At 39.6% G+C, this 22,933-nt stretch overlaps 2 protein-coding genes across 10 annotated transcripts in view; both read right to left on the bottom strand.

Moving 5' to 3' along the window:
- gab1 (GRB2-associated binding protein 1) overlaps nucleotides 1-742 on the bottom strand; it is a 72,821-nt gene extending 72,079 nt beyond the window's left edge. For 2 of the 9 annotated variants that reach the window (XM_036575014.1, XM_036575016.1), the window contains exon 1: nucleotides 5-502. The gene's annotated coding sequence lies outside the window, so the exon portion shown is untranslated. Of the gene's footprint in view, nucleotides 1-4 lie in introns of all 9 variants that reach the window. The other 7 variants (XM_036575018.1, XM_036575015.1, XM_036575017.1 and 4 more) reach the window with 7 other exon arrangements.
- A 3,568-nt stretch (nucleotides 743-4,310) lies between these two features.
- usp38 (ubiquitin specific peptidase 38) lies at nucleotides 4,311-22,589 on the bottom strand. The gene is made up of 11 exons (XM_036575009.1): nucleotides 22,447-22,589; nucleotides 19,904-20,631; nucleotides 18,018-18,153; nucleotides 16,647-16,776; nucleotides 16,188-16,289; nucleotides 14,088-14,246; nucleotides 12,739-12,932; nucleotides 12,047-12,140; nucleotides 10,855-10,961; nucleotides 9,375-10,677; nucleotides 4,311-7,043 (listed from the first exon to the last, which is right to left on the bottom strand). The coding sequence occupies exons 2-11, from the start codon at nucleotides 20,583-20,585 to the stop codon at nucleotides 6,882-6,884; spliced, it is 3,069 nt and encodes a 1,022-aa protein (XP_036430902.1). The 5' UTR covers nucleotides 20,586-20,631; nucleotides 22,447-22,589; the 3' UTR covers nucleotides 4,311-6,881.
- Nucleotides 22,590-22,933: the final 344 nt, after the last annotated feature.

Here is a 22,933-nt window from a genome sequence, read left to right as displayed (position 1 = left end):
ATACCGTCAGTGCTTCCAGCTTCTCCACAGCGACGCCAAACTCTTAGGAATGAACTCCTTCCTTTCGGTGGGAAGAACACTGTCTTAAACGAAAAATATTCCCAAAATATCTGTATGTTGATACGCACACGATATCCGTATGTGTGGAAAACCCTCCGCTTTTGTTTACACACTTTGTGTGAAAGTGTGAATAATCCTCGCTTTACGTTTTCCAACGGACGAACGAACCGACGCGGTGAGACTCAATCGCCCAAGCCAACAACTTCGACGGGGCTGTTTTAACTGGCTCGTTTTGGTCTAAAACTAAACATTTCCCACACGTTTTCGCTCCTTCTCCAGCACATTGTTGTCCAGAGAGCAGCCTGGCGCTGTTTTAACAGAGAAAAATCTCCTTTCTCGTCGACCTTTCCCTCCCCTCAGCTCCTGGGTGATTGACAGGCGATAACCGTCGATACTTTTTTTTCCCCCAAACTCGAACTCCAACGAGTAAAAAAAATATGGAGCGACGCTTCATGGGAAATGTAGTCTTCGACAGCTGCCCCGAGCAGCACGACAAACGCGGCTTTGTCTTGTTTCGTGCATTACTCTTCGCACTCAAAATGACTGTAGGCAAAATCCCTCCCCACGGTTACAGGATAAAGACCAAATTAATTTGAAATAGGGTACATTTGATTAGAAACGACATCGAGGGGCGTCGCGCCTTTACATGTATACTACACTTACCAGAATGCAGTTAGAGCGCCTCGTCCATAAATCCTGACTAAACTACGAGGGAGACCAACATCTTATTTTTTTACCATCCAAAACTGAAAGCAAGGAGCTGTTATTACGAGGCAGTCATAGTTATATATATCCTCTGGAATCATATACTGTATAGAAAATATGTTTTATTAAAACGATTCTGCTATGCTGTGTCTTATTCTTTCTCTATATGGCTAAACAGCTGCAGTCTTAGGCAAATATTAGGATTAGAGTTGTTCCTGATTTTGTATTGCACGCAGTATTTCTTTTCGTTTTCTTTTCTCTCTGTGACACTGGCATGGCTGGAATGCTGTTGTAATGGGAAACGCCTTCTCCAATCAGCTCCACCAACAAAGCCCTGCCTGCTTCACTCGCTGCGTTTGGAAACGCGGGCTGCTCTCTGAAGCTCCGGAGCTCTGAGCTCAGGACGATTGCTCAGCAAATCCTTTTGTGTTCATGGTTCCTTCAGTAAGCAGATTAGCCATTAATCATCTGTTGGAGTCTGTTAAATGCTAGAACGAATTTGCCAACTTCATTACTCAATTTCATTTTTTAATTATTTCATTTTTAAATGTCTTTTTAAAATCAATCCTAATGAATGCAGATTCTTTTGAATTGCAGAAACAAGTGCAAAAACTTGATACAAACAGTGCAAAAGTATAAGTTAGAGTTGTTTATTTGACCGATTGCATTTACAAAGATTATCTTTTCTTGATCTTTTATTCAAGATCAAGACATCTATCAGTAGGGTTTGGATGTAACAAAATACAAGCACTGGGAATATGTATAGTAATAAAAAGTATAAGTATCTGTATTTAGTCCAAGTTACATTTTATTTGGAATACAGTTACCTTTTACATATTTAAGAGAATACTTTTAGAATATTTACAAACTAAATAAAAAAAATATATACCATCTTTAAAAGAAACACCATCAAATCTTGCTTACTAAATATTTTAAATTAGCACACAGCATATAAAGACATACTCTAAAGAAGAGCTTAAAAATGGCTTAGTTCCTGCTAAAGCCTGAGTAGATTGATAAATCACTGTGATGATCCAGTTATTAATCTGAGCATTAGTAAACTCTTTTGAGGGATGACTGAACTGAACAGTCTCCTTAATAGTGCAGACGAGTGACGAGCTTAGCTTTGCTATTGTACCAGACTCGTGCATGCGTTTCATAGCAAGTTACATACATATCATATATTTGTTATTGGGATATTGTTGCTTCGGTCATGAGATGGCATAGGATTATGGGAGCAGCAGTGGACCGAAGCAGGTGATGAGAGCCAAAAAAATGTTGATCATTTTGTATTAATTTTTTATGTATATGTCAATAATTAATTTTTTTATGAAACATATTAACTGAAGAATTACATAAACAAAACTGCCAGCCAGTAACAGTGAGGAGTGTTTCCCTTGTATGTTATCAATATCCATTGTAAATATATTCTAAATCACTACTTTTTTCGAAGTATTGTGTCCAATGAGTATTTTGGCCACATTCATGTAATTTTTTTACCTGAATTCAAATCTAACGCTCCCTGATTTGCTCTCCAGACACTTTATAGGTCAGTTTCCTGGAAAGAGATTAAGCCTAGTCCTGTGACTGCTTGCATAAAACATCCTGGGCCAGTTTCCCGGACATGGATTAAGCCTTGTCTTGAACTAAATTGCAGTGCCAATGGTGAATCACCTTTGAAAATTCTTTTTAGTCTACGCTTAGGCTTAATCTTGGTCTGGGTCTGTAGGCATTTTATTTACTATCCAAAACAAGATGTGAACCTAAACATGTCTTGAGTTTTTATATGTAATGCTGATGATAGTAAAATAGGAAAAAATCTGAAAAAAATAAGTTGTCTATGGGAACTATAATATGGGAATAATTATATATGGGAGTAATTAAATTTAAGGCCAAAACCTTATTGTAAAAAATCATGAAATAATGTCTGAGACATCAGGCAGCAGATTTGTAACTATTTAATGTAATAACCCTCCTTAAGGGAGCTTTTAGAGGCATTGAAGTCTTCAAATGTCTGGTGTCAATCATCACCATTGTGAACAGTTCTGACTCTATAAGTTAGTCTAGAGCGAAGCATTTCAAACCAAACCATTCTAAATGACTTTGTTGAAATCTTAGACATTTAACTATGCATAAATTTTTGAAAAATTGTTGGATTTCCCATTTAAGCTCATGGGATGAATTTAAAGCAGATTTTTTTTTCATTTTGCAACTGTCAAAAAATGAAGTGCTGAATGTAAAACTTAGAGTTTAAAAGCCAATTTACTATTACAGATTTTTCACTTGGTCTCAGAAGACACAACGGCTCAGAACAAGGGCCAAAATCGCATTTCCCTAAACTACAGATTTAAACTAACAAACTGAGAGACCAGAGTGAGCCACAAGGGAGAGATGGAGCCCTTACTTTAAGGAGTCCATTTCAAAGTAAAAGGTCCAGAGGTTCAAGCTTTTGGGAAAGATTAAAACATTCATGAGAGATGCATTAAACGCAGTGGCATTTTACATGGCATGTGGGAACGTGTGTGAAGGAAAAGAGCAGCCCATCTCAAACTGCCAGTGCTGCCCACTCAAAGTACTGAGGCATTAGCTGCATACTATAAATGTGATTTTGCACTCATGACATTCACTGTTATGGAATAATTTAGTATATGCTGGCAGCACAGAAGACATGGCTTTTAAAAGCCTGCTCACATTTTATGCATATCAAACAATTAGACTATTAGTGCGCAACACTACTCTGAAGGCCTTGATAGATTTGTATTAAGCTAGGACAAAAAGTACACAGAGAAACAGCTTCACATTTCTCACCACCTCCTACTTTCTCTCTCAGATGGATTAATGTAGGTTAGTGGGAGTGGGCCAAAGTGTTGATGTGTCCTTGCGAAATGGCTGTGAGAAAACGGCTGGTTCTCGGTTGCTGAATAATTGAAAGCCATTGATTTTACCAAATGGTCTTGGAGGCAGCACGAGTGGCACTACTCCACAGCACACATGTTGCAAAGCTAATGGGATAGGGGAAGATTTAAGAGCTAAAACGCTGCCCTCGTCCTCCCCTCCCTTTAAAAAACCACAAGACTGGCTTGGTACATTATACATATGAGCATCTCCATTAAGAAATGCACCTCCAGAGGATTCAGATTCTATTTAGAGCGAATGGGGAAGTTGCAGGCCCAAGCCTCGAGGCAGCGACACTGCAGGCCACTCTGCCTGACTGGGTTTGTGTGAGAGAGCACAGGCGGTGCATTACAGGGTTCGTCTCAGGACACAAGGGCAGTGGCTCAATCACAGTCGCTGCCAGAGCTTTATATATGGCCTGTCCCACAACGACTCTGAAAGGTCTCTTAATACGCTGCGTTAAAAGCAAGGATAAGCCTGATAACATTTGAATATGAAAAACGTCTGTTTTGTGCTACATCTAATGCAATCTAATGCATTATTGAGCTGCCTTTGGTCACTAATAGCAGCCATTCAGCAATTTTTTAAACATCTTTAGAACAGCCTGGGCAAAAGCACCTGCTAAATGAAAAGAAAAAAAATATATCAAATTTCATTTCTTTGCTTTTATTCTGAAATAAACACCATGTCTTATATAACCGGACACTTCTTGAATAGGAATTCCAGTCATCTGAGCTAACTCAGATTGCTGAAATTACATAGGGCTATCTGAACTCTGCAAAAGGTTAAAAACAGCACAAGGGCGCTTTCCACACGGCCTCACCACAATAACCAAAAACATTTCAGTTATCCACGTCCCAGAGCACTACAGCTGGATGTGACATCGTCACACATGGAGGTTAATGACAATCTTTTTAAGTTGGTAGCCAAACTATAAGGATTCAATTTGGATCATTAAGACCACTACATAAAACCTAAAGGTGGACTTTACACTTTTAAAGGGGAATTTAAAAAGGAATTGTTGCATTTTCATTTACTGAGATGTAAAAAGTCATTCAGAGTGGTTTGATGTGAAACGTTTCACTGTAGAGAAACTTCACCAACTCTGATTTCTTTAGTGGTGATAGGAACCATTGAGTAGTTTTGGGGACATGGAGACCTCTCTGGTGGAAATATGTAATTGCACATAGTGTGCCAAAGAACATTCTGTAACGTCTGTTGTGCTTCCTGAGTGGATGGATCTGATTACTGCGAGCACATTGAAAGAGCATTCAATGAGAACTCAAGTCAAACTAGGGGAAGGATGTGTCTTTCAAGGATGTATGAATTAACGACTATTGTCGTCATATCTTCAGTATAATGTTGATTTTGCATTTGAGACCTAAACATCAAGCCGCATCTTCTTAAGCCTGTGCACATTTCCTTAATACGCAAAGATGTATGACGTGTTTCGAAAAACTACCATAACATCCAATCTGACACCTCTGACTTTTAAATTATTATTTCGGTCTTTACTGGGTGACTTGCAGTTTGTAATGTTTTTTTTTTTCCTTACTCACTCATAATGCTACTTCTCACATAGTGCAGCTTTAATATCCAAAATGACTGGCTAAACGACGTCTTCTGAGGTTTAATATGTAAAGATGATTGGTAAAATAGAGTTAAATCTGGAAAAAAAAAACAAAGATTTAGTCAGGTACCATTTTGCCTCACAACCACGGATATACTTTAAACAATATATTTTAGCCCAAAAACGTATTTAAAAAAACCCATCTCAGACATCAGGCTGCGTTTTTGTAATCATTTTGTGTTATAACTTTCTGTGAGGGAGCTTTTAGAGATGTCTGATTTCTATCATCACCACTGTAAACAATTCTGACTGCAGATTTCTCTAGAATACAGCATTTCACATCAAACCAGTCTGAATGACATTGTTTACATCTTGATGTTTAAAATGTGTAAAAATCCGCCTGTATATTCTTTAAAACTCATTATACTTTAAAACTCAAAGTGAAAACATCTTTTACTCATACTTAAACAACTAGCAATTAGCCAAGAATCAAAGTGTAGGAGATCCTCCATCAGACGCGCTGAATAATTAGCAGCATGGTATGAGAGTTGGCAGACCAGTCAGTTATCCATATTTATCAAGCAGCTCACAGTAAAAGTAATCCCTCTTTTTTCAATATTATACCTTCATTAAGTTGTAAAAGGCTATGTCTGACTGCAGCACTCTTACTTTGGCAAGTTTGATAAATATGGCCCACTGTCTGCATGATAAGTGTCAGACACAGTCCATTAGAAGCACTTTGAAATTATTTACATATATTTTTGTACATATAATAAATCAGACATTGCTTCTCGATGCACCTTTACTGTTGGAGAAAAAGAAAAACATTGATCAAATATTAACACTGTACAGTAAAGCACAAGGCTTATTTTTTTTAAATCAAGTCAAATCATCCTGTAAAATCTTAAATGTGTATCAAAAGGCACAGAAAATCAGCTTAAAACCCAAGGGAAAAAAAATACTCCCTGAATGCGCGAAATAACTTAGTTAAAACAAATAATATAATATAAAAACAGCAATATTCGTGATGTCACCCCAAACCAGAAGAAAATTCAATTCAAATATTTAGCATGCAAGTTAAGTCTTAGTTTGTCAAAAAAATCTATTCACACATATTTGCCAGACATTATTTTCGCTAACCCATAGTGTAGCTCAAGTTCTATGGAACAAAAATCAGTATTGCATCCTTCTGTGGATATTTATTGCATCAACGTGTCAGTTTATGACCTATCCATGGGCATGTCACTTAACCAATCACAGCACAGGAAAAACCGTGTTAAATAAACAACCTAAGCAAACAGCTCTTCAAGTACAGTGTGAATGAGTGGAGAAAGATGGTTACATGTTGGGGAAAAATAGCTCTTCAGAGTTGAAAGTAATCACTAGTTATTAAATAAGTTGGCAATCGTAAATGTTGTCAGGGCATGGGCCCATGGATAGGCCAATCGTGACCTGTAGGATCAAAAGTGCTTAGTCAACACTTTGTAACAAGGAAATATAAGGGGGAAATGCATGCAAACCAGAAAGCAAAGCTGTTTTTAAGTGGGAGAGTTATTAGGAAACCGAAGAGACTGGATTGTAAATGGAGTCCAGTGTTTAGGCTTGAACGTTTGAGTCCAGTGCTCTGTGTGAGAGTGTGTGCGTCCTAGTCTCAGAAGACCAGTCTGCTGACAGTGTTGAAGCCCCCGCCCCCTCCCCCACCCGAAGGGCCACAGCTGCCCGGAGGCTCGTTGTCGTCTGAGCCGTTGGGCCGAAACGAGCAGGAGGCCGAGGCTGCCTGGAGAGCGCGGGTTCTGGCGTTGAGCTCCTGCTCCTGTGAAGAGAAGACAGAAACAGATAAGCCCTAAAACTTATTATTGTTAATAATCTTAAGACATATTATCTTTTAAATCCTCAGTAACTATACACTGTAATAAAGATCTACCTGAAAAAATTACTTCATGTGGTAACAAGTAAATTAACTAATTTTATTCAACCTAAATAAATATTTTGAATGAACGATTCTTTCAATCAAAGTAATTTTTTGAGTTGAATAAAACTAGTTCACTTGCTTGTTACCACATGAAGTCATTTTTTTAGGTAGATCTGACAAGCCATTTTTTTCAGTATACCACTACTACTACTATATATAAGATATATGTAGTTACCTGTCAAGACTTTGGAGTTTAAAAGGTTGAAGGTCATTATTGTAAAAGATAAAAGTTAACTTACCTGTTTAAATAAGGGTGATGATGAAAATGGGAATGCTAATGTGGCTAACAATTAGCGAAAGTGTTATCAGTAGTCACTTAATGAAAGCTAGTGTTGTCAAACTGCATGATTTCATTATACTACAGTCTTATCTTCAGATAATCAGACTAAGATCAGTACATGAAGTCATATGCAAACGTTTGGGTGCCCCAGGTGAAATGACAAAGTGAAAATGAGTTGACACATGCTCTACAAAGAATGCAATCCTGCACATTTTAATGCACAGTTACTGTTTATTTGCTGAATTTAACATAATGGAAACAAAATAAAACATGAAATGTGGCCTATGCAAAAGTTATGGCACATTTTATTTTTTTTTTCTTCCCTAATATGTTTAACTGTGCACTAAAATTTGCCAACAAATGTCACATTGAAGTGTGTTCCCTATAGAGGATGTGCTAACTTCTTTTCACTTCATCAAGAAAACATGTAATTTGACTAGGGGTGTTGAAACTTTTGCACATGCCTGTTCATGCTATGATCTGATTGTAGTAAGTATTTGTAATGACACTAAAGAGTCTAAACAACAAGCAGATAATTAACCAGTAACTAAGAATCTTCAGAGAAACCATAAAGTTATACATTAGAATGTCCATCTGTCACAGAACATCTGCCTGCATGGAACTTTTCAGTGAACAAGGCGGAACTCGGCATAATCTTCTTCCTCATATGGTACATCTAAAAGGTTATTCACTAATCCCAGTGTATATCTCATTTCTCAGAACAGACTAAAGCAAACAGTAAGAAATATCAAACATATTCCCCCAAGACGGTAACTAATTGATTTTTAATGACTGAATCAAACACACATTTAATTGTTCACTTGTTCAGAAAAACGTAGGTCAAAGTTAGGAGGAGCTTTACCTCACTAGGTGTCTAATATATCCTCATTACCACCCTCTGGTGGTTATACCACATCTTTGCCATGTTATTATGGAGAGGTAAGGTTAAAGTAGTACAATTCTGTACTGCCTTGTGTGATGCATCCACTAGGGGATGCACAACTATTAATTATAACTAGTCGACTAGCCATTCCCAAAAAATAAAAACCAAAATACAAAAGTATTTTGTAAGCAGCTTGCTTATACAGGCTTGAGCAGATGATACTGTGGTTTAAGGTGTGAGATGTGCACTGCAGAAAAGTTCTTCTGTTGCATTTCAGTAACTTTCGGTCTCAGGCACTGTGCCCACAGAGTTTAATGTCTGATGTAAACTGCACGCTAAAATCACCACAGCTCTCAGAACCTTACCTCCAAATGCTAAATGCTAGCAGCAAGTAGTTCCATCTCTCTACTCATCAATAAGTAGTTCAGAATGAGACTACTCACTAAACCAGGAAACATTCATGATACCCCATTTTAATTCCTGAACTGGGTTAGTAACATTAGGTAACAAGTAAACAAGATATCTGCCAGCCAGTACTCCATGTTTGTTTTTTGTTGCACAGGTCACGCTAAACGGTCACTGATGGATGTTTTGCATTGCAGTCAAATGGCCCTTTACTACTGCAGTCCTCAAAACCTACCTAGGCTGGCTTATGAGTATTTCAGTGCAGCCTTATGCAGCTTGAAGTGGAATTGGTGTCATTTTGTGTAGTGTTCCTTTTCCTAGTAAAGTATAACTCCTCCTGCCTCTTCACTGTAGTTTCTACCACCACTGTATTTCAGGAACTGTCCTCAATTAGTCGACTGCAGCCCACAGTGCCGACTAGTGGATTTACCAGCCGATTAGTCAATGCAACCCCTAGTGTCCACTTGTCTCAGAAATTTAAGGTAATCTCTTGTCAATTGAAGATGTACCTTGTTAAATCGATTGCCCTGATCTACTGTTTTGGTTTACTAAAACCCTTTTCTCTACTGAAGAAGACTAGCAGTATAAGGCAGAATCCTCTCACCTGCAAGAAGAGTTTATTGTCTTTGGTGATGGCATCCATCAGGTCTTTATGAAGTGGTGGCTCCCCGTTAAACTTTGAGCTGTTAACAATACCTCGTGCGCCACCAGGCTGACCGCCAATGTCCTGTTTTCTGTATATCAGTACATAGGCTGTGTCCTTGGGGAAACGACTTGTAACATTCTGCACAGACTGAAAGTTGGTGAAAGTCACTCGACTGTCATTGAACAAGAACCATTCGCTGGAGCTTTGTCCTCCACACTCTACTACGTCCTGCGAAGCGGTGAAGCTTTCTGACTGGCCACTGTGGTTAAGCCCTGCCTCTGTTTCAGAATTTTTGCTGCAGGAATTGGCTATTGTCGTAGCAGCGGCACACACATCTGTCCCGCTCACATTCCTGCCATATGAGTAGTAGTGACCGCTCTCTGAGGACATCCCGGAATGCATCACGACAGAACTAAGGACATATGGGACTAAATGCACCCCTGATCTTTCCCCTTTTGTACCTCCCTCTCTCCCAGTGTCCGTTAACCTTTCCTCTTCTTCCTCTCTCCGAGATGGCTTCAGCTTCTTGGCTAAGTTCTCGCCACTCTCGGGGGAGTCAATCTGCGCCGGTGAGGATGAGGAAGACGAAGAGACAGCAGCAGTATTAGAGGCAGATGCATGGTGCTGGTGAACGGGCAGGCACATGCGCAGTGGCATGCCCACATTGTCCAGGATTTTGCGGCGGACATGGCATGTGGCGTCATAAGAGAAGCGCAGCAGTGTGAGAATGAGGTATTCAGGCGCAGCCACCACCCTCATGACGCGCTCGGCCCGCTGCAGTGACCCACAGCGCTCACAGAAGTAGCAGTTCTCTTCCTCCAGGATTTCTGGGGCCAGAAAATACTCCAGGAGGTCATGCAGGGACAGAGCTGGCTCGGTCGCAGGTCGCTCTACACTCTGGGCTTCTTTAACAGGGCCTTCCAAATTCTCACTGCCTCCATTAACAGCTCCTTGGCAGGGTCCTACAGCGGACTGTGGGGCAGAGGGGCAGAAGGCCAGGGAAAGGTCCGTAAAAGGTTCCTCTTTCTCAGACAGACTGTGGCACTGCAGACAGCAGATGCGCGTGGAAAGACGGCCGCCAAACATTCGCTCGACCAGAGTCCGCCCGTCACCCTCGGCGACCACAGGTTCCACATGAGAATGGGACAGTGTGTCGTTCACGCTGTGAGTCACACCGTCACCAATACCCTCGGCATTGACAGAGACCACCTTAGGCTTTGCTGTCTGAAGCGCTTGGAGAGTTTTTTCTTCCTCATGCAATCTTAACAAAACAAAAGAAGTGAGCAGCTGGAGCATCCATAAATTATGGCGACAGCATTCTTTAAAACCTCTGATACATAAATCTTTTGAAATAAATCTGATGTATAATTTGTACACAAGCCATGTAAAGATCATATAAAGATATAGCAAGTGACCATGGCTGTTCATTAAAAGGTACCTGTCCAAAAGGAAGCGCAGATACTCAGAACAGTCTTGTTGGGAGCCAACTGTGAACCAGGGTGGCCGTGACACTTCTAGAAAACTCCTTGGTGCATATGCTGCTCGCTGGTGGGCAAATAGATTGATGAAAACAATTAAAGTAATAAAATATCCCATTATCTTCTCTTATTGGCAACTCCATCAAATGCAGAACTTTAATAAGTATGAACGCAGATACAGACAAATTCTCTACAATGTTTTTGCTGCTTATTATTAAAGTAATACAAAAAGAAGCTTATAGTCAAAACTGTGCCAATCAACACCCCACCCATTTTCACTGCAGACATTCAAACTGAAATGTAACCGAAATGTGATCCCATCCAAAATGTATTCTTGATCAGAACTTCCAAACAGTGCTGTCATGGATACAGCTCTCTGCAAATTTGAGGACATTTGTATTTGCCATCTTCCAAATGCTTGTACTGCAAAGTCATTTAAGCCTTTTAATCCCCACAAACACCAGCCACAAATTGTATCTTATGAGTTTTTGTGACTGCTGCAACATCCTCTTCTAAACAACACCAATACTACTACAAAACTATGGGCTTTAATATAATTTTATTGCGTTCAGTGTTCTCAGAGCTCGTCCTGAGTAGATGTGAACCTCAATATCAATTTTTTCAAAATGATAGTCACTTTTCTATAAATGTCTGCAATAAAACAAGATTAGACAAGCCTAATTTAATCAGACCATGGGAGCAGCCTGTGGGAACAAAGGTTAGAGAAAACTGTCATTCTTGGATATAATCCATTCATAAAATTAATTGATTAGTCTGAGAACAGCTGTTCATCTTTATGGCAGTAAGTCATGTACTGTTGTCAGTGGTGCAATATTAGGGACTTTAAACGCTGTTGGTGATAGAGATGGTAACAGTCACCGGAAATGCAGTTATGTGCAAAAGTTTGCACACTTGCCAACTTGCATGTCTTATTGCCTTATTACCGGCGGCACTAAAAAAGAAGTTGTCACTTTGTTGTAAATCTCAACAGCCACTTTTTAATGCCAAAACAAGGTTTGTGACGGCACAAAACATAAGTAAATCTGCCTCTTTGTTCAGCTGCATGGTGATGGTACAAATATATTTTTAAGAAACCACCCAGCACTACTAGCAGTAATAGAGATATAGTTTTGTGAATGAAATGCCACAAACCTGTGTATGAGCTAAGAAAGCAAAGAGGAGTTGAAGCTTCTTCATCAGGGTATTAGAGCCATTCAGATGCAGGGATAAGACATTCCGTCTGAAACTGCACAAAACGGAGATTCAGAGATTCACTTTAAAATACAAAGAGGAAAAGCCTTTTCATACTTTTACAGTAGATGACTAGCTTATGAAAATACATCATTGAAAATACTAATCCAGCAACAGTTCTGAATGGGAACTATTAGTCAAAAGAGATCACGTTAGCCACACTCCACTTACGTTTATTTGTTTTGACTATAGCTTGTTTGATGACATGCTGGTTTTAATAGCGGGATTCAAATCCGCAATCTCCGAAAATATGGCAAACCTCAGATGGTTGTGCCACTGAGGAGCCCAATGTGCACCTTAACTGCTGAAAATACCATCATGGTTACAGCAAGAAAAACACAGAATTCTGGATAAATCCACCCCAGTGCTACAAGATTTATATTGTTCATGCAGTGGGCCTCTGCAGAACATCTTAAAACATTTAATTTAGCTGTTATATGTAAATGTGTTTATGTGACTTAAAACAGGCTATTTTTGAGACTTATTTTTTTATATACACACTATATGGGCTGGGGAGTGAATTTACCCACACTAGCGTTCCGCTTTTTAACCTGTAGTTATGGATGGCATAAGATATCCATGAGTGCACTCACTCTGTAGCCATGAAGAGGGTCTGAATGATGCTGTTCATGTAACACGTGTTGCCCAAGTTCACAAGACCCGTCTTCCCTGTCTCTGATTTGCCCGTAAGCCTCAGCAGTCCTGAGGCAAAAGAGTTTGACTGCGAGGTCCAGGCACTTTGGTTCAGCACAAACTTGATCTTCTCTTCACTAGGTTTAGGTAGTTCCTGGAGTAATAAATAAAACAGCCAAACAGTTAATAACAACTAAAATAGCCATGCAGATAACAGGAATGCTTTAATATACTATAAAGTAAAGAAGCTCCAAGCACTTTAGATTTGTGATTCTCACTCCTAGTTCTAGAGTTGCCTGCACTGTGTGGGCTGTTTTCCTGCTCTCACTCACATGCTGATGGTAATCCTAACAATAATGTCAGCAGGTATGTTACAAAATACTGTGTAAATCATATTGTGTAGTCTCTGGCAATGCCTAATCCAAGAGCTAACTTCACTGGGTCAACAAGTTCACTGGCTATGACTTCCCAGCCACTGCTAATGTCTACAAATCCAAAACACAGGACTCCAATTCTTCAGTTTCTAAGAGTGTTAAGCTTGTTCTGTGTTTTTGTAAGGAGCAATATCACTATATATGTATATAGTACCATATAAAAGTAAGAGGCCATCCATTTATTTAATTTCCAGTCAAAACAGCATTAAGTAAAATGTATTCGTTTTTCAGTATTAGGAAAAAAACAGAAAACATTTTTCCCACACCTCCAAAGTTCAGTCTTAGAAGCTGAATGCATTTTCTGCTTCTCACAATCCAAGTAATCCAAAACACATTCAGTGATGAGGTCCTCTTTCCTTTTCTCAGTAAGAGCTTCCTGATAGCTATGAATCCTTTCAGACCAGTGTTGAGTTTTCTTTTCACAGTGGAAGGATGGACAGTCACCTGTGGATTTTTCAGATCTGAAGCATGAGTGGAGTTTGACTTTCTCCAACCTCTCAAAGATGAAAACTTTAGGTACTTTATATGATGGTGACAGTTTTGGTGGTCTATCGTGTACTGTTGTAAGGAGACCCATGTTTTCTGTATGTTTTAATAATTATCTGAACTCCAGTGTGGGGCACTCCTGTTTTTCCAGTTTTTTCCTTTTGATGTTCCCTTCCTTACGCAAGTAGATTATCTTGTTTCTAAGGAGATTAGATATATCTCCTAAAAAAGGAGTAACTCATACTTAATGGCCATTTTGACTGAAAATTAAAGAAATAAAGGGTGGCTTCTGACTTTTGCACAGTATTGTATGTGCATGACATAGTGAGTGCTGTTGAATAAAACTGATCATGATTTTGAATGTGCTACTCCAGCACTGGATGTCTCACCTTAATGGCTTCGAGGATGCTGTCGTAGAGGTCAGGGAAGCCCGAGTACTGGTACATCATGCAGTGGATCAGCTCAGTGAACTGCAGCAAGAAGGCTTTGCTGGTGGGAAGCCCATCGTTCTGCAGAGACTGCACCAGCGGTACCACATGGGGAACCACCTGATTTATCAGATAGTGTTAATATCATTTATATAAATCAAGACCTTAGACTACATTTATAGAGACAAAAAGCTCAAAGAAATGAATTTTGTTTATTTTTTAATCTATTAAGTTATGACCATTGCTATGCTGCTTTGTCTGCTCTATTAAATTAGTTCTGTGGGTTCTAGCAGTTCAGCCTCAAATTTCACATTTCTCATTTATCCACCTGAATTTCATGTACATTTGTGCACACTTTAAACACACACATCTGTGACAGCAATGTGTCAGTTAAAACCACAAGTGTTCAATATAAAACCTTAATTACCAACAGCATTAGTTCCTTTAATTAAAAAGTTTTGCTAGAGAATCTTAGTCATCAACACCAGGTGGGTGTCTAGTTAGTCCCTTGCACTGTTATAGTGCAACTGCAAAATTTTAAACAAAAAGTACCACAACTGTTGAAAGAGAATTTTTTCATTTTTCAACATTTCTGCCTAATTCAATCATTAAAAAGTTGCTGCACAACTTACTAGTGGCACTAAAGCTAGGAAGCAGGAGGAGTGCTGGGGTAAGTTGTTGATTGGTGCTGACTGTATGCAAACCTTGCTGTTCAAACATTGCAATTGCTTTGGATGGCATAATGAACAGAATTTCTACTCTCCACAATGCACACTGTTAAGTTTTGCATTGCTACATCACGATTTTACATCCCTATTTACCATCATGCTGCATGATGTCTGAGCCATGAGCTGTAAGCCTAATACATCCTGCTCACATACTGATTGTACCCAAAAGTAGTAGATGGGATGCAGTATGTGACCAACATGAATCTCTTCAGTACGCCAGAGATCACTGGAAGATGCACTGCTCAGGACAAAAATTCCAGTATGCAGCCAGAGCTCTCTCAGTGTTAAACTGCATTCCAAACTGCAACATTGTCATTTCAGGAGCTGTAACCATTAACATAACCGCCTGGTTTGCATTGAAAAGTTGAATAGCCTGGACCTCTGAAGTCTCATCAGTTTTCACTGCTGGCCTTGAAGTGAGTTTCCTTACTTTGCCTATTTAATAAAGTTAACTTACTGCACAGGTAACCTGATTATTACAGTAACTTACTAAAGTTGGTCTCTGCTCAGCATTGGCTTTTCAGGCTTACATTGGGAGTCACAGCACTGCTTATTATTCAGTCAAACTAGCTTATGTTATCAACTACGAACGTAATAAAAATGCAATGACTGACCTTTTTACGTGTTTGGAAGCCACACAGGCTGAGCATATGGACGAATTTAGTCCACATTTTTTACGTTTATTTGTGGCTCTCAAGATGGTTAGAAAATAACACCCTCTACTGTGCCACTGTTTCTCAAAACTCAGGAGAAACAGTAGGAACATCTCTTGACCAAAATATATCAACACAACCTCAAAAGTGGCTAGTAATGTGTACTACAGTGACTGAAGGGCTTAAAAAATGGGGCGGTTCTTGTTATGGGTCTGATTGGCTCAGTCCTGTCCTGTAGTATAGGACATGGTTTTTGTTATACACTGGACACTATACAGCATGAAGACTAGCAGGCAGTGTACGGTATATACTGATGCAGTGTGCAGTACATAATATGCTATTTCGAACAGAGCAATTTTACGATAATTCTGAGATTAGCTTCAGGTCAAAAACTTTTCTTTTTAATTCAAAAGGGAGGAGTGTATGCAGGGTCTTGTGAGGTAAAACAGCCCCCCAAAAAACAATGGGAATCACTGGTTCTTATCAATACCACAATAAAGAAACCTGAATAAGTTTCTGTACAATGCACAATTTCACATCAAACCACTCTGAGTGACTTTGTTTACATGTGATCAACTGAATTATGCAGAAACTTGGTGGAAAATTGGTGGAATTTCCCTTTCAGGGTTTAGTGTTGCGAGACAGTGACAGGCCGAAAGGGCTGCCGTGAATAGTCTTACCAGGTGGAATGCCTCTGGAGAGTGCTGGAAGCTAAGCAGCATGTGAGAGAGAACAGCTAATGCTCCCTGTCTTACAATGGGGTACCACAAACGATTAAAGACCTGTAAATAAACAACACAAAAAACAAACACAACAACACACACACACACACAGAGTAAGCCAAGGCCACTTTTGTCCTTACTGACTGAAATTCAGTAGCTTTTTATAAACAAACAGGGCCACTCAGAAGACTCTGTGAGGTCAGCTGTAGAAGTTTAAAATGTGTTAATATGCAACTCAAACAAAAATCTATCATAATGTTTATTAATGAAGTAGTTTTCATGTAGAATTCACATTTTATCAGGGTGATAGTGTTTTAGGTAGCAAAAACAGGGGCATTTTTGCCCTTTGCCCCTGACGCTGGGCACCGGTACACACACTGTTTTGTTTATGGGTTATGAGGTTGAGCACATATTTACCAGTTCAATTTTGAGCAATGTGACGTCTATGAGGATAGTGAATTTCTGCACAGCAGCCAGTCCCTTTAGTAGAGCAATAACCCAGGTGTCTACATGATTGGCAAGGGGCCAAGACAGCCAGTCGATCATCCTAGAGGAGGGAGAAAGAGAGAGACATAGAGAGGCGCGCACACACACACACACACACACACACACATAGAGAGAGAGAGAGAGAGGGAGAGTGTGAGTGAGTGTCAGGCAAGGTCAGAAGAGATTACCATGGCAATACTAACAAAACAAAGGCTAAAAGCAATAACAGAACTGTTGCACTGAAAGCCTGGCGACCTTCTGACCCATCCGCTTAACATCAGCCATTCAACAGGCTCATCACAGCAGCTATTCAAAGTACTCATCTGCCCTGTTTTAAAATGCTTTGTGCTTTTGTAAGCTCTGCCACCTTTTCAATTCAGTCTAATACAACCCTAATAACCTTTCACTCAAATACTTCTGTAATGAGAAAAAACATTGCACAAATGTTAATCATTAATCTGCTCATGTACATGAAAATTAAATTACAGTGGACAGAAGCGTCAGTCCAGACCATGCGTTAACATCTTAACTACACTCATAAAGAGGATGGTTCTTTAAGGGTTGCTAAGTAAAGACAATGAGTATAGAGCCATGAACACCCAAAGAAACGTCTACATGCTTACACGGTTCTTTGCACTGATGGAGAATGTGTTGTATGGGGTTCTATGCAGAACCTTTTTTAAAATGGTTCTATGTAACACCAAAAAAGGCTCTGCTATTGGTACAATGTCATGCTTGTAACAATAGAAGAACCCTTATAGATGCTATATAAAACCATTTTCAAAAAGGTTCTATGCAGAACGATAAACAACACATTTTTTATCAATCTGAAGAACGTTTTCGCCAAGCTAGGAACCATTTAGGCATCTTTTTTAAGAGTGTAGGGCTGCACACCATAACCAAGATTTCTACTGAAGCCTGACTGGTTGGCTGATATTAACTCAATTAAATAATCAGTATTGCAAAAATGTTGGTGATAATTACCAACTCTTATCTTCCAGTGTTATGTTTTGTAAACGATGCATCAGGCTCTATGTACTTCAGTGCTAAACAAATTCACTGACACAGAAGCAAAAATAACTTTAATCAAGAGAGCCATAAATAGAATTTTTTGCCCTTATAAAGCTGTGTCATGACAGCTACTATGCAATTAGAACACATATGCTTGTTTATAGGGTCTCTGACATATGCCAAAAGTCTCCCCCATACACACTGACAGACAGACACGCACGCACACACACACACACACACGTAGATGGTACAGGAAAAGTCAGAAATCAGAGAAACAGAAGCAGAGCTGACCTGCTGAGTGCTTGTGTCATACTGGCATCTTTGACGTTTTGGTCAGTGGTAAGACTCTTGATGAGGACTGTGATCATCTGCAGAGGGATGTGCTGCACCAGGCTGGCCAGAGCAATGGAGGGCTCAAAGGAAGGGTCTGCAGCCAAAACACACAGAGCTATCAACTACAGCTAACTATACTGAATATAATATTAGAATTTTATAAACATTGATTATTATTGATTAATAACACAAAAATGCAAAATCAGAAATGATTTGACATAAATTTTACATTCTGCACGACTTATATCACAAGATTCACCGGGGGGGCTTCTTACCCATGCTAGGGGGGTTTAAACATCATCATCCTGTACATGCTGAACTCATGCACAGATATGGTGTAATTTTACAGTAAATGGACATTGGGCCTCATTTACCAACCGTTCATAAGGAGAAATCTTTCTTAAAACACATGCAGTTTTCATGAAGATTCAGACATCCTCCAAAGTTCTACACACACTTAAGAACACAAAGGTGAAAACAATTCTACAGTTTATGAACAGGTCACGAGTCTGATGTAGACTTTTTCTTAGCATCTTTCTCAAGATTATGTTAAAAAAAAACATTTTTAACACAAGATAATGGTGAATTAGGCCCATTGTTCTTAACTCTACTGTTCCCCATTTTCCCTTATACCCTGTATAGAAATTAACTACAAACTACATAGAAGTATACGGACAACACAGTGATGTGCTGTGAATCTCCGGGAGTGGAATTTTAGCTGACAGATCAAGGCTAAAACTACACTGTGTCTCTGCCAACATGGTTACTGGCCTTTATTCAAGGCCATGTGTGGTGTCTTACACAAGCATGAACAGTAAGTCCTTACAAAATAAGATGCTCACTGTTGTAAAGGTGTGTTTAAAGGTGTATTTCTGTGTCATTACTTATTCTTCTGTACATGGTTATCCTGCTGCCCAGCAGCATTCTTCTGCTTTTAGGGAGACACTTTCCAGTCAGTCTATTTGTTTCTAATTAAATAAATTCTGATTAAGTAGAGGAGATCGTAAATTTTGATATCAAATACTAATTTTCTACATATTCAACAACAGAATGTGTGTCCAGTTCAAGGGGAATGCCAACATTTTTTCAAAGTTTCTGCATAACTCAACTGAAATGTCCTTTCAGACAGTTTGATGTAAAATGGTGAGAAACTTACTGACTCAGATTTCTTAATAGTGGTGGTCATGTCTACAAAGCAAATATAACCATGTTGTTTACTACCCAAAATGACCAGTGGACTTCCTGAGATCCTATATGTAATGTTGATAGTTGTAAAACAATGGTAACTCTAGAAAAAATTTATTTTCTAAGGGGAGCTATTTTGCCTAACAGCATTCTAATAGTTCCTCTCTGCCAGTATTATATTTAAAAACATACTTATTTAAGCTCAAAAGCTGCCAAAACTATCATAAAACAATGGCTCAAGAATCAGGCAACATTTTCATAACAATTTGGTGTAATAACATTTTGCAAGGTAGCTTTTAGAGGCATTAAATTCTTTGGATGTCTGGTTTCCATCACCACCATTGTGAACAACTGTGACTTGGTTAGCTAGATTTCTAGAACAAAACATTTCACGTCAAACTACTCAGGAATACCTTTGTTTACGTCTTAACAATTTAATTATGCAGAATTTTTTTTTTTTAATCGCGGGATCTTTCATTAATAATGACCCAATTAGAATTACTTTTAACAAAACTAGTGTGTCGTCAAATTTAATACAAGCAGCGTGTTGAGATTGTTAACAGAAAGACGTGGTCTAAACACACAATCTGTGTCAGGTCTGACAAAGTGTGATAAAATACACAAAAAAGTGTGGACAGAGTGGTAGCTGTGGTTCTAACCTGTAGAGGAGATGATAGCGAACACCTCCTGAAGTGACGGCAGCAGCGTGGCCGGCTCCACCTTCCAGATGCCCTGCAGCAGAGTGGCGACGCGACTCACCTGCGTGACGTAGCGCCGCAGCTCTGCCTCCTGGCCCACTGGGCACTGGAAATGGGCGAAGGTTCGCACCAGCTGCTGGCAGAACAGCACGGCTGCTTTGTCCCGCGGCACACACTGAGGGAAGTCGGTCAGTAGAGCAGCCAGTTTGGCACAGAGCGCGGCCTCAGGGCGCTCACAAACCATTCGTAGCACTTCTGTCTGCATCAGCGGCGCCAGTTCCAGCACGGCTGGGCAGCTGAGAAGAAGCCGCAGGCAGCCATGCAGGAAGTCCAGGATAGCTGGGTCCCTCCGGTCTAGCGATCCGTAGCCCTGCTGCAAGAGCCCCAGGACGAACTCCTTGCTGAGAAATCGGGCAAACTCATCCCGGTGGAAGCGGGCATAAGCCTCCTGCACCTGCTGGCCCACCTGTTGCTGAAAGGCATCCTCGCCCTGCAGGATGAGCCGCGCAGTCAGGCGGTAAAGGGCCTGGCACTGCTCCTCTGTCACCTCCTTCTCTGCAGCCTCTACCACCTTCTTCACTATGGCTCGTTTAATGGTTAAGGGGTGAGACGAACTCACCAAAGCTTCCAGGATCTTATCCATCTCCGTTTCTACTGCACCATGAGGCGAAGGCAGGATGTAGGCAGGGCTGTGAATGAAAAAGAGGCAAAGCATCACATTTGTGCCTTAATAAGTCAAAAGTAAAATCCTTTTCACCAGATGTAGCAATACTGCTGTGAGGATGTGACTGCATTCTGCCACAAGAACATTAAGGATGTCCATCACTTGAGAGAATGCAGTTCCACTGCTCCACAGCCCAGTGCTGGAGGAGCTTTGTACCTCTCTAGCTTATGCATGACATTGGGCATGGTGACCTTAGGCTCACATGCACCAATGCTTTACTATAGAGATTATACAAGCAGTGTGCATACAATTGAACACCTGGGTCAGCAATGGCTAGTAACTAAATTCAAGAATTAAAAAGTGTTTTGGATACCTTTGGACAGTGTGTAAATACTGTGCTTTTCGAAACGTGGTAATACAGACTTTTGAGTCCAAATGCGCAGAGGAGAACGAAAATTTGTGAACTGACCAAATCCATGCCTGCTAATAAAAAGAAACACAAGCAGCTCTTTCAGGTGGGATCATGGCAACAGGGATCATGGCTCCACTAAATTGACTCAAACCAGTTCTCCTGCTAAAATTATCACATAAAACTTTGACAAAACATATGTCTGTATGTTACACCTGCTGTTATAATTATCATCATTATTATTATTAATATTCTTCTTCTGGTTATTATTATTATTATTATTATGATAAACTGTCAAGTCCATGCAGACACCTGGAGACAGTCTAGACAGTACTTCCCCAGAATACCCAGTTTACTGTATGAGTCTTCAGACTTCTTAACAGCATGTTCATAACATCAACCATCTTGCGGCTATCCTTTTCGTTTTCATCTTCAAGAAGCACAGTTGTCATTTTCAATTCCAGTTCTTCCCATAATGTGTCCAAAACAAGGTTTAATTTGGTTATCTGGGCTTTGAGTGAGAGGAGAGGCTTGTCCAAGGGTCCATTTGTTTGTTTTCTTTGCTGTCCAAGGTGCTCCCAAAGGTCTTCACCAACATTGAGGTTCAAAGGCATCAACATTTTTCCTGTCTAATTTTATTATACAGCTTCCACATAAAGAATTAAAGAAACGTGTTCTAAGTTTAAAATAATGGTAAATTTAAAAGAATATGTTTTCATTGGGGACGATTTTGCTAAATAATGCCCTGCATGAACCTCTCTTGCATTAACAGATTTAAAAGAATACATGTAAAGCCTAAACGTTTTTACAAAACAACTGTAAAACTATGTTGCATTTGTAACAATTGTATCCAATAACTTTCTGTGATGTAGCGTTTAGAGGCATTAAACACTCCAGATGTCTGGTTCCTATCACCATCGCTGTGAACAATTCTGACTGTATGTTTCTCTAAAACAGCTCTGAATGACTTTGTTTACATTTTAACGATTCAGTTATGCAGAATGTAAAAACAAATCGGTGAAATTCACCCTTACAGCTCTTACTGTTCGGCCTCTAAGTGAGTATTTGTGACAAAGGCTGAGTAGGTCGGATGCCACAGGCTGTATCTCTGCGATGCTGGTGAAGATCTGAGGCTAAAATTGCTAGAGCTACAAAACAAACACGTTAGCTAGTTAGCTTAGCTTAGCTTAGCTGGCTAATACAGGTTAATTTCACATCTCGACAGCAAAATAAGATCGAAAAACGTGAGGCTGGCACATGTGACAGTGAATAAAACAGTGAAATGCATTGAGTGTTTTTGTCAGTGAGGTAAAACTAAAAACCTAACCAGAGTAAAGCAAACAAAGGCCACACTGACTTAACACAAATTCAGCTAACGTCTGTTCTTTATATCTCTGTCTGAATGGACACGGACACGTAACAAACACTCACCGCAGTGAATCATTTTAAACTCGTCTGGAAAAACAACCTTTAACGAATAACCGTCTCATTAAACCGAAGCCAGTTTGAGTTTTAATCTGATTTTCTGTTTTGATTCTCGTCGCTCCTACAGCCAGCTGATGACGCAAACGTCATTCAGGACCCTGTTCCTGTCTTAGAGAGCGCCTGTGAAATATTGATAAATAAAATAAAGAGAAGAGAAAAAGGCCTGTCCTATTAGTGTGTTTCGTTATTTTTTTTATTTTAGATTTCGAGAAATATATATATATATATTTAAGATTAAATTAGGTCAACTTCAAGTTAAAGGTTTTATTCAGTCGTTTTACAGTCCTGCCCTCTGCTGGTCAATGATTTTAACTGCAGCAGTTTTCAATTCAAGTCGATTCAATACAGGGGTGGAAAATACTCGAGTAACTGTACTTCGTTATTATGCTTAAATATTATTTTGAAAAAATTACTCAAGTATTATTGAGTTTGA

This window comes from Colossoma macropomum, unplaced genomic scaffold (assembly GCF_904425465.1).
Source record: "Colossoma macropomum unplaced genomic scaffold, Colossoma_macropomum, whole genome shotgun sequence".
NCBI lineage: Eukaryota > Metazoa > Chordata > Actinopteri > Characiformes > Serrasalmidae > Colossoma > Colossoma macropomum.
Note: the sequence above shows the minus strand (reverse complement) of the source record. Positions and strands in the feature narration are given on the sequence as shown.

Bases quoted from the DNA above. Each gene is read 5' to 3' on its own strand.
- usp38 (XM_036575009.1), bottom strand. From the start codon at position 20,585: ATGGATAAGATCCTGGAAGCTTTGGTGAGTTCGTCTCACCCCTTAACC. The intron at 16,290-16,646 runs GTAAATATGTGC...GTTTATTTACAG, and splicing joins CATTGCTCAAAATTGAACTG to GTCTTTAATCGTTTGTGGTA. The intron at 12,933-14,087 runs GTGAGACATCCA...TTATTACTCCAG, and splicing joins GCATCCTCGAAGCCATTAAG to GAACTACCTAAACCTAGTGA.